Source organism: Solea solea, chromosome 1 (assembly GCF_958295425.1).
Source record: "Solea solea chromosome 1, fSolSol10.1, whole genome shotgun sequence".
NCBI lineage: Eukaryota > Metazoa > Chordata > Actinopteri > Pleuronectiformes > Soleidae > Solea > Solea solea.
Window position 1 is genome coordinate 42,262,960 of NC_081134.1, and position 19,157 is coordinate 42,282,116.

Sequence of the window (19,157 nt, forward strand, 5' to 3'; positions counted from 1 at the left end):
ATACATACCTCACTCTCGCAAGACAAATAATCTCTGCTTTCCAGAAATAGGCTATGGTCATAAATCATGCACACACGGGGAAATAAAAGTCTTGAGTCTTGGAAATACACTCCCAAAAATAGGCTCATGGGCTCAAACACCCACTTTATTTGCACTGAAAAAGATAGGATTCCAAGGGACTTTTATAGTGTTTAGAAACAATTCCATAGATGAATGGATCTGCATCGTGCCCTCTAAAGGGAAAACCACTGGTCCAGCACTGAGCTGGAGATATGGATGCAGAGTGCACTAGCTTCAGGTTTGTGCTATGGGGTTGGGGGCTTACAATAAACAGAAACACCAGTTCACAAGTGGTAAGGTTTGGGGGGGGGGGCGGGGTCATCTCGGGGGGGATGACATGTTCATTGAATTCCAGAGCTCCTACCTCGCTTGCTGTTTGCAACGTAGACAGAAGGGGCAGTGGACAATGCAACCTGAGGTGCTACTAGAAGCAAACGACAACATCAACAAAAACAAAACAAAACAAAACAAATATTTCGATCAACACAAAATATGTAATGTCAGAGAATTAATAATACTGAGCCTCATGTTTAATGACTATAACTGTAAAAAAAAGAAACATACGCAATAATGATGAATGATGGCACTGAGAAATAAGGAGTGACATTGCCAAGTGAAGTTGGCTGCGTGTAGCAGCATCTGTTACACATGCCTTCAGTGGCGAACAATTCCAATATTATGGTTCCTCTTTTATGCCTCATTTCATTAACAAGTGATTTGTATAATTCAAAAGCCTCCGCGTGTGTTTTCCCAGACAGAAACTGTCTCCTGACAGGCTACACTACACTTTGGTGGACGCAAGCCAAGGATTTTCACCCTATAGACCAGGGCACAGGAGAGCGGGTCTGGAAGCTGGCTCTCGGTGACCACATCAATCCCTCGATTTCTTTTCCGCTCATAAAACCAACAATGGTGAAAATGAAATAATAGGCTCTGCTTCTGCCATGGTACTGGGTGACATAAGCTCGCATGTGTGCTTGGCTGCAGTCATGGAAATGCAGAGCCAAGTGGTTGGGTGCTAGTTGTTTGCAAGGTGGCTGCACGTCCCATCCACAAGACATATTAGGCTAACCTGAAATCGCTCTGCATGAAACCACAGAGGAAACTCTCCCGCTTTGCTTCGTGATGCACTGGTGGCTGACCGACGAGTAGTGCCTGTCACAGTAAAGTGATTTTTGCTGTGTAGGCCGTTGATGGGTCTGATAACGTGAGGTGTTTGATCTCAACACATCAGAAGTGACTTCATTGACTGGCGCCTGTTGGTTTATCTGCATAACGTGATTTTGATAGCCTTTGATTGGAAAGATTTCTCAACTTCATATGCACGCAACACGAGCAAATTGTAACAAAGCATCCATAATGCAGTTTGGCAAATTTATTCAGTGAATGAGAAGGGTTACAGTTGACGCTCCCCCCCCCCCTGCGTATATGTGAGTCGCCACGGTCCGTCTGAAAGTCTTTATTCGAAAATTAAACTCCAGTAAGTGAGTATGACCACCCAGTGAATACACAAGCTTCCAACGAGGGAGCCACAACCCTTTATCATGATCCTAGACAGGACAAGACAACAACCAAGACTGGAAGGGGGAAAATGCTATCCATAAATACTCTTCACTCCCAAAGAGTAGTTTTTTATTTCTTTCTATAAAAACACAACGAGGTTAAAGTGAATCTGTGAAAAAACAGAGTTGTTGCATGATCTGAGATGCCTACCTTCTTTTCGGTTAGCGACACCTAGGGATGACACATTCGGCCGAACTGCGTGCAATTGAGAGAAACCAGGAGTTATTCACGTGCACGTTTGTAATGCATTTTTTACAGATAGTCTAGAGGGGTGTGGGGGGGGGGACGACACTACGTGGTAGTGGACACACAACCGGAGACATGGACATGTCCAGCATGGCTAAAATCGGGAAATCAGGACACATCAAATACGATGGGGCAGGGCTGACATGGATGAGCAAAGAGAATGCATCCAAAGACCCAGTAAAAGGACATTGGAGAGACGTTGTATGTAATTTGTGCTATTCACTTGTTGTGTATGTGCATGTTTATGGCGATGACAATGGTGAGTGAAAAACTGAAAGAGAGAAAAAAAGAAAGACAAAAACCCTCTTAAACTTAGTACTTAAGTCATGATTTATGCAAGCGGGTCTAAACTATGTTTACCAAATTAAGACGTTAGGGGGCATTTTGTTTAATTCATCACATCGACTATGTAATCAATATCTAATTACAGTGTATTTCTGGTGGAGGAATAACAATGAATAAATAATGGCAGGTGTTGGGACTTGGAATGACGGACTGCTGTGGGCAGCATAACCTCATAATTACATACAAGTCGGTATTTCCGTGTCAGGGAAATACTTTGCGGTTGGAAATGGAGAGGGCTCGAGCAAAGGGAGGAATATGGATAAGTTTTCTCACAACACCCCTTCATCTCTTCACTTGATCTTTCTGTCCTTTTGCCACTGACTCCATTAATCATGCAATCTTGGGTAATTAACATCCAGTGGTGTCTTGGCAAAAAGCCTGACACCCTGAAAATGACTGCTCCTCCTCGAGCTCAATCTTTTTTGGACGTAATCCAAAAGAAGAAAATGTTTCAAACCTTTAGTTTTCATTGGACTTTAGTAACACGCACTACTGGCATATTTACACACCAACACTCATAAACCCATATGACGTTAGCTGTCATTGATTTTGAACCAACGTGATCAAAAGATTATAGCAGAGAGTCTCTTGTTCCTTTTTTATTATTATTCCTTTTTAAATATCCCCCCCAAATAAGTTCAACAGCTGATCCAGCTCAGGGATTCTGGCATCGATGACAACTGTGGCAGCTCCACTGGGTTAAAGCCAGTGGAGTCTTGATGAGAGGCTCTTTGAAAACAACATGTTAACAAATAAAGAGCTTAAAAAAGGGACACACCACACGACGGGCTTACAGCTGCAAGACTGTGAAGTGTCATGTTTTCATCTGCGCGTGAACTGTGCGAGGACGGGAGCGATCTTTCTCTGACGAGGTGAATTATTTCACAGAAAATCAGACACGACATGATAAGAGAGAGATTAAACGGCTCTGTGAGGATCTATACACTCTAATTGGTAAAGTAAACTCATTTTAATTATTCTGTGTTGGAAATTGATTGGATGCAACACACATCTGGGTTCCATTAATTATGTTTTGTTATGAAGGATATTCAGGTAAGGTGAGTTAAATGACAGATTTGAATCAATGCCACACCCACAATGAAATACAATCTTACAGAGCCAGGGTTGCTTTGTTATTTTTTTTTTTTATATATATCAATTTTACTTTAATGGTCCACATTAGACAATTCTGCTCGGTTTAATAAACTTGAAATAGAATCGAGAAAAGTCGATAAGAAATTTAATTACCTTCAAACCGGAACACAAATAGGGCAGGGCTTTGAATTTAGTTCGCTATAGTTTTTGCACCTCACCCGTTTGACACTCTCAAGGACATCTTAACCTTCTTTCCTTCATTTTATCCATAGCTTTTTTAAAAAAAACAAAAAAAGAAAACGCAGACATGAGACTGCAAACATCCTCACCCTCTTCACTGAGTCACTGTTTAATTTTGAGTGTGAGCGGCAGCTGTGACAAGACAGCCACTTGTGAGAACTCTGAAGCCCTGCGGGCCAATATGGATGAAAGAGTGAAGACTCTTTGTCGGAGTGTCCTTTCTCCATCACCACACCCCCACCCAGTACACACATACGCACGCAATCACACACTTATTGGCATGCACACTCCCCCTTACAAGATTTGAGGACTGCCTTTGGACATGGTGTGGCCTGGCATTTGGATGGAACGAAGAGGACCCATGTGAATATGTAAGCAGCATGTATGAAGAGCATGCACGCACACCCACACCCACACCCACACACACTAAGCAGAGGCCATGCATGGGGGCTGGGAGCATCGTTTCTAAGGTGTAAGGAGGTGTTGGAGGATGCAAGCAAGGGGGAGGAGGGTGGTGCTTTTGCATTCCTGGCCACATGTCCATTTCTGATTCATGACATAGCATCAGACTTTACAACCAGTGTTCACCACTCGAAAGCCTGATTAAAACCCACTTGGGAATAATCAGCTCTCACTCCACGTCTCTTTTAAGATTATGTAAACTTGCCCTGCAATCATCTCAGCCCTCGAATGGTGACAACAACGCTCGGAAAAACTGGATGACAGAAAAACCTGAGCATACATTTAATGTATGGAACACCATACACACAAGAGAGCTGACAAGTCAATTCATGTTATGGGAAAAGGACGTGCTCCCTTTTTAGCGTTTAGAGTTACAGGAGACGTTTGACAGGGAACACACACAAAGTTGTGACGTGTTGATGTGTGACCTTTGGATATATACTAACATTATTCGTTTTCTAAATTTCAATCATTAACAGAGCCAGGTAAGCTGTCCCTAAGCTCCTGGTTTCAGAGACATCAGTGATTCTCAAGAGAAGAGAAGATGCAACATTGCCAAAGAAGAAGATGACAAAGAGGAAAGTTAACAATGTCTCTCAGCTAAATTTGAAAGGTAAACTAACTTCAAACTCTTTGAAACTGACTTCTTTTGTATATTCCGGAGCCGACCAACTCATTCTTACTTCCAAACTTTGAATGAAGCCAGATAAGTTTGTCACTGGGCAAGTTTATCACAAACCGTTCTTTCAGCAGCCAGTCTCTGTGGGTCCAGGACTGGACAGGGAGGGGGCACACGCCTAATCAATGTGGTGCCCCGGGAAGCGAGGGCGACTTAGTGAGAGCTGTTAAGGAGAAGTGAGCCAGGCTGTGAATGCACTTTGACTTGTTCAATACAGTCGTGTGGTTCCTGCACCACGCAGCCTTCCAGGCAGCGGTAACCTGAGTCGTGGCACCTCTCTTCTTCCTCCACCTCCTTAGGGGCTACTGGTTGATGAAGATAATACCATCCAAGGCGCTTGCAGCTTATATTAAAATGACCTCCTGTGACATTATACTGCTAGAGAGGTCCTGGCACTTTAATAAAGTCTAGATGCCATTTATTTATAATGCATGGGGAAGAGGAAAAAATAACAAATGGCATTCAGCATGCAGAGCCAGGCAAGTGATATCTGGTTGAGTCTGGCAAAAGTAAATTAATATGCCCACATCATGACAATATAACTCCGGTGTCTACCTAACCCCCCGCTGCCCCCATACCCACACTCCCCCCCCGCCAATAAAAGGTTACTCAACAATTGTTGAGTGGTCCGTTGTAGGATGATTGGAATCAGAAATGAACATTTGGCACAAGTTTCAGAGGAATGCACAGTGAAGTGTGGCACAGCAGGCAAAGCAAAGCATCAAGCATTCGTATAGCTGCTTTGTAATTGTTTACTTACTAACAGGACCAATGTTATTAGGAACACCTGCAAAAGAGGGAGAGAAAAACACAAATTACCCAAAAGCAACAACTTGAGATTACATACAAAGTCAGTGTTTATGCTTTTTGTGACGGTGGTACAGCATAAAAAGTCCCAGTGACTATTTCCAAAATTCAAATCCTGCAACAACACAAAATGGAGGACAGTTGATGTGCGTTGACACTGGGAGCAAGGAGACACAGCGGAGCACAACGTTTACATGTGTTATCTGTGCATAAGTGAACATAAATGACAACAAAAAATCACTTCACATTCAGTGTGAACACAATAATAGTCCCCATGACTGACACCAGGCTAGTTTCACACTGGTTTGACACCTTTATTACTTGGTGTCACAGTTAAAATGCACCAGTGTCACTGAACTCAAACAAGCTCAACGACATTCAGACGCTGTAACTTTTTTTAGTAAAGTGATTTAAGATGCCTCCCAGTACATCTGTCTTTAGCACGTGCTGCCAGAGACTCATACGCGTACAAATGAACACATACACACACACACACACACATATCAAATGGCATCATAGATAGAATATTCAGCATTTGACATTAAAGGAGGATATGACTTATCCTGCTGTCTGTCTGTTCCTCCATCGAGCAATCCCTTGTGCCAGACATCCACTGAGCAGATAATACAGTCTGTCTCATCCCCATGGTGACCAGATCTCTCCTGCACCAGGATACTGGCTGGCAGTTTAAGGAGACGGAGACATTCACAGGCTTCTTGCTCTTATCATTCTACCATCTGATCCCGTTAGCGACACCTTGATTTGGGTATTTCTTAGGTCTTTTAATACTGTATGTTCACACCTGTCCACATATGTGACAACTTTAGATAATGTGAGAAAATACTGGCCCCGTTCCTGAGCGCCATATACTGCTGTTTTGTCACAGCATCGCCTTACAGACGCACATCCTTTCCGTGTCTGCAAGCGACGCACAGGGCGGCATCCACACTTTAATGTCCCTGTCAGCATCAAGCCAGTACTAAGCAGTCACTGACAAGGAAATATATATACTATATTATTTATAATTATTTATGATTTATTATTGCCTGTGGAAATGCTGATGATATGAATAAAAAAGCAGTCTGAGTGTGAGCCAACGCTGAATATCCACTAAGCCTAACCTGGATATTTATCCTAAACCTAACCTCAGCCCTTTTCTTGGCCCTAACATTAACCTCAAACTCTGTCTTTTATTTCACCGCGGCTCTGCTCCAAGTGTCTTAATGCACCACCAGTGGGATTACACTGGAGTCAATTGAAAGCCCGGTGCGTCTCTTTCAGACATGAAAGTGTACATTGTGCCGAGGGACGGGACTGAGCGGCGGTATATGATGCTCTCGGGATGAGAACGGGTTTAAATCTTCTTCAGTAAAGATTTTGCTTCCAAGACACTGATTCCAGTTCCACCTTTTTCCAAACATGTGTGAACAGAGGCCCTCTTTCCCATATTTTCTTCCTCCTGCCCTTAATACGGCACTCTGCCCACACAAACAAACAACCCGCTCACCATGGGATGGGAAGCCTGCTGGGCAGTAGAAGGGATGTGCTCATGTAAACTGAAGAAGAAAAAGTAATATTCTGTGTTTTTTATTCCCCTCTTTCTACATCGCTCTCGTCACCAGTCATCTATGCCAACCTACAGTAGAGGAAGCTGAGGAAGTAAGCAGGCATCTGTGCGCCCTTTCATCTGATGCAGCTATCACAAAATATCTATATGTACCCAGGGGTAACCTGAGGATTTCCTGTGTGTGTGTGTGTGTGTGTGTGTGTGTGTCTGTGGACCCGAACAAGTGGACTTTGATCAAACTTCTGTCATTCTTTCAATCACACATCCTCTCATCTCTGCCTGGCAGCTGTATTTAGGAGCCAAATCTGTGACCTGTCGAAAAGCCGTGAAGTACAGGAGGCTATGCTGACACGTGGACGCAGATCATATAATAGATGTCAAACCTCAAGGGGCTGAGCAGATGCTGACCAGGAGACGGGAAGGACAAGGACAAGGACAAGGACAATCTAAAACACAATCACCTTAATCACCAAGTCCACTTTTGATTTGGCGGCACTGGTATCACAATACAGACACAAGCAACTGTGGAACACTGTATCCAACTGTATTCAATTAATATCAGTTGCTTTGACATTTTACACCAACTTAATCTGCCTTTTTTGTAACACGCTCACTTCAGTAAATAATAATATGTTTATGTTACAGCCATAAGTCACTATTAGACCCATTAACCGCCAATACAAATAGAGTAAGGCCTGCCTACCTTACAACCTTACTCATACTCAATATTAATAAGTATTTCATTCCTCATATCCAAACTCTGAGAACAGATGTGGTTTTGATGCTTCTTGGTGAAAGGTTCTGGGGTGAGCTTCTTGTCTCATTTCGGCCAAGTGAAGCTTGTTGTCATGGAAATGCAGGAAAACCAGTTTTTAAGAAATGCAAAATGTCAAACGGCACCATGCACCTCACTGGCAGACTCACCTAACAAAGCATTTCCAAATCCTGTTTTTGACTTCCTAAAGAAAGGAAATGATCGACATGCATCACTGCTGTGTTTTCCCAAACATTGTACTCCATGTGAGTTCTCTAGTGGTGTTAAAAAGTGAAAACTGAACAATTTATCCCTCATTATTATTATTATAAACTGTGATAATCGGACGCCTGGCAATCATGGCAACAGTAAACAATGGGAGCAGCGTTAGAAAATGCTAAGTTAGTTATAATTATTTATGTAATATACCACTCTACATTAAAAAAAAACACCACTGTCATCTACTTACACAAACACCACACACTATAGTTGGGCATTCAACTTTGAACCAAACACCACATTTCCTTAAGTTTAACCTGAAAATATGAGAACTAAAGAAGAGGCAGAGTTCAGTAATAATACACTGGCAGTATTTACTTAGTTTATACTGCCAGTATCTGGAGTTTATCAGAAGATTATCAAGCGACTCACTACATTAAAGTAAGAGGGATATAAATGTAAAACCAGAAAGGGAAAGTTGCCCAGGGAAAGTCTGTTTGTAATTGTAAGACAGTGAATATTCCTCAGAACACATTTAAAACAGAGGAAATTATAATTACAAAGAACTTTTGTTTTTATTTCTACATAGTAAAATAGTTGCTGCGTGTGCATCAGTTTCATTAAGTGGTGTTTCGATGACACTGCACTGCGTATTGACCTCGCTTTGCCTGATGTGAATATAATGCCTCTGTAAAATAACATAAATATTACAGTGCAAATACATACACTTAAGTCAAAGCTACTGGTCGTTTCAAACAATATTACACTTTGATGAGTTTGAGGTTAGGAAACTACGTTCTTCAGAGTCCTGATCTGGAGCACCACTTTTCTGTCAGCATAATTATTCGCTGCTTTATGAACAACCTGTGGGGTTTGAGCAGATGTCCAGGAGCCCATGTTGGGTCATTCGATTAATTTTCAATCACCATCATTTCCAATCCCCTTCACCTGCCTTGCCCCCGCCATTATGGGGCACGGCTGTAATCTAATTTTGTCCTATCGCACAGGAAGAGCATTAGGAGCCGTTTATGTTGACGGTGTGCTCCATTGATTTTTATGAGTTGTGCAGGGATCATGGTTGCGAGCCACTGTGTGGTGAACATGATCTCTGATGGGTGTATGATTCACTGAACATGATCCGTGTGCATGTGGGACCATCACATATAACACACGCACACACACACACAATGTGACCATTAAAATACAGCCTAAGTCGTGCGGGGCATTGACTGATTTACAACAAATATTACTTCACAGAGTCCCACAGCTGTTGTGTTCATACTTCATTTATTCACATCCAGATATGCTGTCAAAAATCCAAGAGCATCACTGTAACCTTGCTAATGGATAATCAGAGAGCCATAATGAAATGTTCTCTCGTGGCTGTATGGGCATGCATCCCATTTTCTTCTCTGAACACGCTAATATGTCATTTATTCACCCTCAGCGTGTCTACTGTGTACAGAGAGAAAGGACAAATGTGACATAAGGCTCTTTAGATTCTACTGTGAAGAACACTGAGCCGCTGGTGTGAAAGTCAGATTGTTTGTGTGTTAGTGTGAGCTTGTTGGTGTCATTACGTCTTTTGAGTCTGGATCAATTCTGCACTGACCTTCAATAAGTCTCACCTGTCTAACTTGGTGCTACCTGGAAGATTCTGGAAAGGGGGCTTATCTGCTGAATTTCCACCGCAGGCAAAGTTGGTAATTACTTTTCCTGGCCACCATCATTTTATAGCAATCCATCATCATCTGAGGCTCTTCAGCCGTATGCAGCCCAGAGATGGTGACAGGCATTGCTAACTGGTTAGCGGCGGAAAGGCCACCCAAAACACAAGCACACGATATGCAACTTGATTGAATTCCTCAGGAGTAAAATTACGGCTTTGGCTTGGCAGAGCGGTTGGCTCGCTCACTTGCTCTCAATGTGTAGATGTGAATTGAAGGTGGCAAGTCTTAAAGTACCTGGGAGCCGAGTTGGAAGGAGCACAGTTTAAGGTTGCAGGGACAGAATGAGGTGTATGACGGAGGGAGGGGGGGGGAGGGGGCAGAGATGGGGGAAGGAGTTAGGGGAGAAGAAAAATGTGGAAGATGGAAGAAACAAATATTTGAAAGAAAGATTACCGTCACAGCTGCACACAGCAGAGATGTGGAAAAGCCAGAGTAAACAAGCTGGGTCTCTGGGGTGATTTGGGGTGTTGTGAGAAAGAGAGGAAGAGAGAGAGAGAGAGAGGGAGGGAGGGAGAGAGAGAGAGAGAGGGAGAACAGGCGGATGAAACAAAACCAAGAGATAGAGCGACAATAGGCAGAGAAGGAGAAGAAGAGGATTGTGTGGAAGGATATAGCAAAGGGAGCGTCAATATGAAAAAAGGTTGCTAAATAAGAGGAGACGAGTTTCACAGTGAACAAATGAAAGAAATTGCGACTTAAATGGAAATTCAAGCACTCGCAGAGGGAATAAAAGCAAAAATGAGTGAGTGAGTGAGTGAAGGTGAAAGTGAAGCAGCAAGAAGGTCTATACGTGAAGGTACATGAACGCTCTGTGCTAAGTGAGCCTGAATAAAACAACACTCACTTTGGCTCGCTGGGTTCAGATTTAACGGGCGATTCAGTCAAATTAAATACTGCTCTTTTAATCAAGTCATGCTTGACATAAATGAGACGTACGGATGTTTACCAGTTTAACATCAATCTGATAACATCAATGCTTCATTACTCCAGCAGCGGTTAGTCGTGTGCTACCTATGGGTCATTTAACTATTAAATAGCTTTGGTTTGAGGTTATATGTTTAAGAAAATCTTACCAATCCCGGCAGAATCTGAACCCCCGTCACCAACATACATACTACATATGAGGCCCATATATTTAGTGCAATAATGGATGTTTGGGTTCATGTAAGAATGAGTCCAGTCCCCTTGGGCTTTGGTAATTCCATTGAACTATGAGTATATCCCCACTCCAAGTGTGAAGATTAATCAGAAAGGACTAAATATACATGTATATGCTTCCCTGCACAAGAGTATGATGCACGACGTGTACGTATTTGTGCGTATGTGTGTCTGTGGTTACATTTCCATGATCAGCACCTTGCAGATGGAGTGTTTTGCAGTGATGCATTAATTAATATTGAAGTGCAATTTCTAGATCATTTAAAATAATATTAGTTGTCTTCTGGACTAAAAAGAGGATACAGGGTGGAGGAGGACAGCTGCTGTGGACCTTCTTCCCAGACAGGACATGAATCACTACAGCAGTGAAATCCACTCATGTCCACATCTCTTACCTCTTTGATCAAGAAGATCCATAAAGTCCAGGCTGGCTGCGGCTAAATCTGAGCAAGTGTTTTCTAATCCTGCCCCGACAAGGAAATCTATTCATCTTCTCGAGGGACAAACAGATCTTATTAGGATCTTTTTTTCGAGGGTGAACGAAGATGTAGGACGAATGGTCCGAACTTCCCTGAACATTTGCAGTTTGGATCCAGCTACTGGAAGCGTGTTTGAGGTTATTGCTGCCAAAGGAGGTTCGACCAGTTATTAAATCCGAGGATTCACTTACTTTATCCAACAGCTCTGTGAATGTTTAATGGCGGTGTTCAATAAAGACAGGAAAAGATCATATTCGTTGTGTGTTATCAGCTGAAGTGCATTGTGTTTGTCTGCACTTAGATGAAGATCAGATCACACTTTAACTCCAATTAATGAAAAACAGGTCATTGATTCACACTTTTTCTTGCCACTGAAAATAACTTCACTGCTGCTGTCGCTGTGTACAGGAAAGTCACAGCCTTCTCAAACATCAGGGGATTCTTTCTCTTCTTTTGCACAATGTCAGCTCGTCTTTCACCTTTTTTTTTATTATTTGCACATACTTTTTTCCTGGATGGAGGCAGAGTGTTTTCCAGCTGGAGGAGAAACTATAAAGTTGTCAAACTGCAGAGATGTTTTGAAATTGAAAAAGAGAAATGCTATTATTTAATTTCCGCTAACTAACTACACCGAGACAGACAAGGAGTTGCATAAAGGCTCAACATGCAGCGACTCATGATGACAATCAATATCAAATGTCATTACAGTTTATTACAACTGTGGTAACTGTTGTCCCTATTTTTCATTGTTTTTCTGTAAGAGCTTAGAAATGAAACAAATGCACATGCACCGGAATTTTGAGGACAAATAAATTGTATTACACAATCCATTTTTTATAATCCAAGTATTATATATATTATATTATATTATACACTATTTATTAGATATTTGGGGATTTTAATTTTTCAATAAGCACAATTACAAAGAGAGAATAACCATTAGACTTCTAGGCATTTTATTAATGCACACACGTCAACCAACTTGCTGCAGAGAGTTTAATGCTATCAATGTCTAACACATTGGCTAAGTTATACTCGTCTCTTTCGTCAAATCCTTGAAATCCAGGTTTCGGATCGCAGTTTTAGGATTTTGCATTTCATTTCAAATACGAGAAACAATTTCACTACTTGAAATCAACTTTTCAGAGAAGACCCGTCTCTGCATATCCCCCCACCAGCGCAGGTCCATATCTCCCTCGGTCTCCCTCAGCTCTACAGTGAAATGAACTGCCATGGTTAATTCTGAAACTGATCCCTCTCCTTCTGTCTGCACATAGGGAGGAAGCGAGAGTGAGTGAGACAGTGGGAGGGTGGTGGGGTGAGAGAGGGAAAGTGAGACAGACAGAACCACCCCAGAAGGCTGAGTTAGCTGTGACAGAGAGTGATGCCCACTTCTCCTCCTTGTATCTGTGCCTTCCTTTTCATTCTTCATCACTTTTAAGCACCCCCCGTTCTTTTTGCTTGTGCTCTCAACACAGTGTCCCAGTAATACGACACAACATCCCCCAACTCTGCCCCCCGCCGCACGGTGATTCATCGATCTCCATATCGCATTAGACGACTTGATGGGCAAAGTAAAAAGAAATTAAATCTTAATTAAATTTTCATCTTTGACAAATTTGTCTCTGCGGAGCTGCCATATGCTCAATGGATTCGGGGGAAAATATTGAAGGAAGGAGACTTTTTGGATCTGGTGTTGAATGAGCTTGAAAATTACAAAACAGCACAAGGTGCGTTTTTCTGTCAGCCCTGTGCTTTTCTTTCTATTCAGGAGGGACAGCCTTGCATTCATATAGATTTTCCACAGTGTTATTATGTTATGCCCCCCCCCCCCCCTCCCCCAAGACAAAGTATAATAATGCAGTTTATACTAAGACTGTTTTTTTTTCATCACTTGAGGAAAGAGTGTGTGTATGTGTGTTTGTCCATGTGCCATTATGAATGTGTGTGTGTGTGTGTGTGCACGTCTATATGAGCACCTGTCTGTGGGTCACCTTTTTTAATAATGTGCTGTCAATCTGGGCTCTGGGGGAGGCCATTTCACTAACCCTCCCTAACTCTCATAACGCTGATCCTCTGGGAGGGAGAATAAGTCATCAGCCTGTGGCCAAGAGTCCTCAAGCAGCGTTGATATAAGCAGAAATCACGGTGGATGCAATAAAGGAGAGAGGGCGGGATAAAAACCGGGGCTTTCAAAGTAATGTCTGCTCACTCAGATGATAGGCTGCGCTGCCTATCACTTGGCTGATGAATGGCAGGACCACTTGCCACTACAGATTCTGCCTTCATGTCTATTAAAGGTCCAAATCCTTCAGTTCAGGTCGCCACATCTGGGGTTTGGAACGGCACACCCTGATCTGACTTGCATTTCCTACTCTGTGTACGTAAATGACATAGCTATTTAATAAATAAGCACCAGCTACGTAAATACATAATTCCAGTGTCCCTCACTGATAAGATAGAAGACAAAGAGCAGCAATGAAGAGAGATCCAGCATCCCTCGTTCTTTCTTGTTGACATGTGGCTGTTTATCACCAGAAAAAGACGAGCGTTCTCCCTACTGTTGCACATAAGTGATGATTGTCTGTCAACAAATCAGTAGTGTGCGCTTTGATTCGCTTCTCAACGTTTGACCTAAGCCTAACCCGATTCATTCGCTCATCCCTCTCTTTCCCATGCATGTCAGGGAACTATGGGAGGGTGTTGTTTCTTCATTTGCGCCGTAAACTTCCACTTTAAAAGGCGAAAGCTTCATCCAGTCAGGCAGGATATAAAAGGCTGGTAACACATATTCACCATTAACTAGGTGCTCATTAACATGCATATCATTAGCATACCAAACCTTAATTAGTAATTATTAAGCACATATTAACACCTTAATCAGGAAAAATCTTAATTCATGTCATAATAGAGGTAGAATAAGGTTATGTAGAACAAGGTGTTAATACGTGCTTAATAATTACTAATAAAAGGCTAATGTGCTATTTATGCATGTTAGTGAGTACCTTAATAGTGAATATGTGTTCCCTAATCTAAAGTGTTACCAAAAGGCTTTATTTTAAAGCGATTATATACTTATACAAACAAACTAATGAGCAGTTAAATTCAGTTTCTGCCAGCAAACCCTCCTGACTGGACTGGATTGACTTTGAACGATGTAATACCGTTTATTCTTCACTTTGAATGGCATGTAAAAAAAAGTCTAGAGTTTGCTCATTAATGTAATCACTGTATTCAATGTAGATTTACTGCATACTTTAGTCTATGAGAGCAGACAGAGTGACCAGGCTTTGTAACCTGATTTGGTCGAGCAAGTAACTGCCTCACTGGCCGTGTTTGTTAGTCACACACGTGCGAGTAAATATATTTAACGAGTCGCACGCATCTATTTTAAGTCACAAATGATTCGGTCTCATCAGCCACGACTCGTGACACAGCAGACTCTGCACTATAACTTAGAAAAGCTGTCTGTTTGTCACAGGAAGTGCAATAACCAATGTACAACCACCACCAACCCCTTAACTGTTAACCTCTTTAGCTTAGCATTCTTTTAACCCGATGTCGTTACGTACTTACTTATAAACTTGTTTTATCACATTTTGTTTTTTAAAATTGTATTGCTGTAATTTTACAATTAATTAAACATTCATTTTGTGCAGAGGTGGAAAAATAATGATTTCATTCACTCACATGACTGTAATTGAGTAGGTTTTTTGTGTACTTTTAACATTTTGTAATTTTACTTTTACTTAAGTTTTTTTTTTTAGAAGTACTGCACTTCGCTATGTTTCAAATCAGGTCCATAACTAAAGTAACATTTTGGCAGTGAATGATGAGGACAGGTGAATTGGCGCTAATTAAGGTCCCTAGGTGAGTGACATTTGTGACCTTTGACCCATTTTGACTGATACATTATGTGTTTCGATTAAGTTACTTTTACTCTGAATACATTTTTAGAACAATACTTTTACTTGTACTCAAGTAAGGTCCATATTTCCACCACATTCTGGGTGTAATTCCTCATTTTATGTGACGTCAGAGGACTTGGCCCACTTCCTTCAGCACAAGCAGGAGTAAGTAATCGGTTCTAACGCCACAATAACATTACAGCAGCTGCGGCTGAAGAATATATTTTTATGAACTCGAATGCATTAAGTGTAATAGTGTAGAGCAAAGTAAAAAAAAGGTGAAGTCAGATGATGTGTGTAGTGAGATGCACGTTAGAATGAAGTGTTCATAGATGACACTAAGACACTAATAAGAGTAGACTCTAACATTCCTGACACCTTTCCCATACTTCAGGTGTTGAGGTGTTGGTGGTGGATGTGTTTTCACGTCATACCCTGTTCTACCAGGAGTGCATCAAAGAAGTGCATCATGTAGCCACTTACAGCCACTTACGCTTTTCTCTACCTCACATTTTAACACGTGAGGTTTTGTTTCCCAGGTCCAAAGTTTGAACACACCGTGAAACTCAATAATGAAAAGTACATTAAAAGTAGAGTCTAGTTTTAGGTTTAATCCGAGTAGGTTTACGTCCATGAAGACAAACATGTGCAAGTAGCAACTCTTTGAAAAAAGGATGAAGTCAAAAATCACATTTATTATTTAGTGTAAACTGTCTGAAGTTCCTGACCCACACAGATATCAGCTCTGGTGAGTCTCTCCCAAAGGTGTGACGGTACTCAGACTGAGGTCAGGTGACTGACCTGGACTCATGACAACACACGGCCGCCTCACTCTAACAAGTTTTATGGTTTGCATTGGTTCGATGTTCAGGATCAATGTTCTGCCGAGGGATGAACTCAATTTTATTGCATTTGACTGAATCTGAAGCTCACAACATTGCACTCATTCTGCTGTTTCCATGAGCGGTGAAATCATCAATAAAGAGTATGTGTCTCCTGTGTCAGTCCCACTGATGCCAGATCTTTGACTGATGAGTAAAGACCAAATGTATGTGTAGCCCAAGAGCTAGAAACTCCATAACGATATTTAATACACAAAATACAGCCTGGTCTGTCTTGTTAGGCCGCATACATCACTGTCTTATGATGCTGCCACTGTCACTGGGATACACTGATAATACCTCGATAACCTGGGAAAAATATGGCTTTTGTCAACAAAGTTTACATCCAGAGAAGAGAGTTTATCACCGAGAACGTTTCTAGCTTCACATTTGTTTCCATGTTCTTTGACAACTTCTTCTGGTAATTACATTAGTGCTTTTGTTGATGTGCGCCCTCTACTGGTTTAAAATCTTGATTAAACATGATGTGAGATCCAGAGCAATGGCATGCGATTGAAAGGAAACAGACATGTCTGTCAATTAACCAAAAAAACTAACTTAATTGGTTAAATTCTTGACATCAATTATCAACAAAGGGTTAATGATTAACAACCCTAGAGTGTACCCAACTGTTGACTTTGGCAAACCAATAACTTTTGACTCTTGCTGTTTTTTTTTTTTATGCCTCATTACTATGTTCTTCACTTCACTCTTAACATTGACAGGAAATCTTTAGAGCTCCTCCTAACTCTCAGTCAATTATGAGCCACATGTGAGCTCTATTCTCTATAAATTAATGTTGAAATGACACCACAGCTGCCCGGGAAACATTGAATAGCCAAATGTCCAATTAAAATTTAAATCCTTGCAATTTGGGCACCATGTGTTAAAAAGAGCTTATTCTCATGGCGGCACAATGGCCATGTAAGCAGCACTTTGGCAGTTCGGCAATTTCCTCACCTTGAAAAGGTTATGGTTGGGGTCAGATCTGTGCATCTGTGGGCTATTTGGTTGCCAGGTGAAGAGAACATGGTGCACAGGTGAGAGGACAGTGGCACAGACAGGAGGGAGGGTCCTTCTCTGTCATTGCAACGGGCTGAGCTGGTTCACATTATCTGACTGATATTCCTCTTTTTGTTGTGGTCTTTGTGCTGCTGCACCTGCATGAACCAGTAAAGCAGGTAAGCTTTAAGATACCCACACAGTCTGTGCATCCAAGGACTTTGGCTCTATGTCTTGTTCCTACTCAAATTGAACTGGTTTTCACGCTCTACGGTAACTGTCATTGTTGAGAATTGCGTCGAAGTTTATCAGCAATGAACCTTGGAGTTACCTTACGTTCCTCCAATAAGTTCATCAAGGAAATGTTTTTTCACTCTCGCAATATTACAAAAATTAGGTATTTTAGGTCAACGGAGGATGCAGAAACCCTAATCCATGCCTTGGTTCCATCTAGACTACCTAGGATCCACCAGTCTCAGCTTCTCTTCATTGGCTTCCAGTTCATGCAAGATCAGATTTTAAGGTGCTTCTGTTGACTTGCGAAAGTGTAAATCATGGCTCGCCCCCCCTCTTACCTATCTGACCTCATAAATCCTTATGTGCCGTCTCGAGCTCTCCGCTCAACAGAACACTGGGCCCCTGACGGTTCCCAGAGTGAATATGAAGTCAGCAGGTCACAGGCCTTTTTCCTATCACGCTCCCTCCCTGTGGAATAACCTCCCTGCAGTCATCAACCAATCAGACTCTGTCGAGGCCTTTAAATCACAAAATTAAAACTCACTTTTTTAACTTGCCATTACATTAGGTGGCATGATTGCTGATTCACTGCCGGTGGGATTCTTATCTGAGCCATACGGTGGCTGGTCTAATTTTTAATGACATTTCAATCATTATAATTAGTCTAGTTTATCCGGCCTACTGTAAATTACCTTTTAGGATTTAATCCTTTGACTGTTTTTCTCAAACCCCTGCTGCCTGTGTTTTCTTTCCAAGCTCTGCACTAGGTCTTTATTATTTCCTGTGTCCGTGGACCACAGCCTCATGATCACACCTAACTGCCTCTCTTCTATTATCTTTTATCTACATTTTAATGTAATGTTTAATGTAATGCCCGTCTCTGTGGCTCTTCCTGAGATTTATTCCATTTTTTTCCGTATACATGGGTTTTTGTGGGGTTTTGCCTCATTCAATGTGAGGGTCTAAGGATAGAGGGCGTCACTTGCTATATAGACGTAACGCCCTTCGGGGAAACCTGTGTTTGTCATGTTGGGCTTTATCAATAACAGCGACTTGACTCGACACTCTGAGTTTGTATTAGTCAGAAATGACATGGAAGTTACATCATCACTGTGCTCATTTCATGAGGTCTACAAGTCACTTCCCCTGTTGAATACAGGTTATAACGACTTGAAATTGGAAGTGAAAATGAAAATGAAACCCTGACAAGGTGCAGTCTTCTCAGTCATTGCACTGACTTCATGTCATGGCTGTTTTGTAAAGGATGGGAAAATGGTAACAGAGTGAAGTCAGACATTCACACCGGGTGCTACAGCTGACGCTGCTTTGTTAACACTTGTGTAAACATGGAGGTAAGGTAGGACTCATAGATACAATAAGGCTGTATACTGTTAAAAATAACACTGGTTGTGTTCACCGTGGTGAAGACATTGAGTTTGGCAGTTGCATTTTTTCCGTGGTTTTAAATTTACTGTGTCTGGCCTCCCAAAACTATTGTTTTTAGTGCATTATTTCCCCATATTTACCATAAATTAACATGACTGCGAACAGTCTGTCCAATTCCATTAGGCATGATACATATGTTTCAAACATAGACTCATTAGACTCCTATCTTTGCTTCTCTGTCTTGTGTGCCTTTGAAACCTGATTAATTGCTTCAGATTGCTTTGAAATTTCATGACTCGATATTTTACAATTAAATGGAAAACTCATGATTCTTGAAAA

General features: G+C 41.6%; 1 protein-coding gene across 8 annotated transcripts in view; it reads right to left on the bottom strand.

Annotated features, from left to right (window-relative positions):
- The window catches only part of ntng1a (netrin g1a), a 241,641-nt gene that overhangs the window by 11,860 nt on the left and 210,624 nt on the right, over nucleotides 1-19,157 (bottom strand). For 6 of the 8 annotated variants that reach the window (XM_058624052.1, XM_058624060.1, XM_058624076.1 and 3 more), the window contains one exon: nucleotides 5,451-5,477. In XM_058624052.1, coding sequence (XP_058480035.1) covers nucleotides 5,451-5,477 — 27 coding nt within the window. Of the gene's footprint in view, nucleotides 1-424; nucleotides 485-1,773; nucleotides 1,819-5,450; nucleotides 5,478-19,157 lie in introns of all 8 variants that reach the window. The other 2 variants (XM_058624095.1, XM_058624114.1) reach the window with 2 other exon arrangements.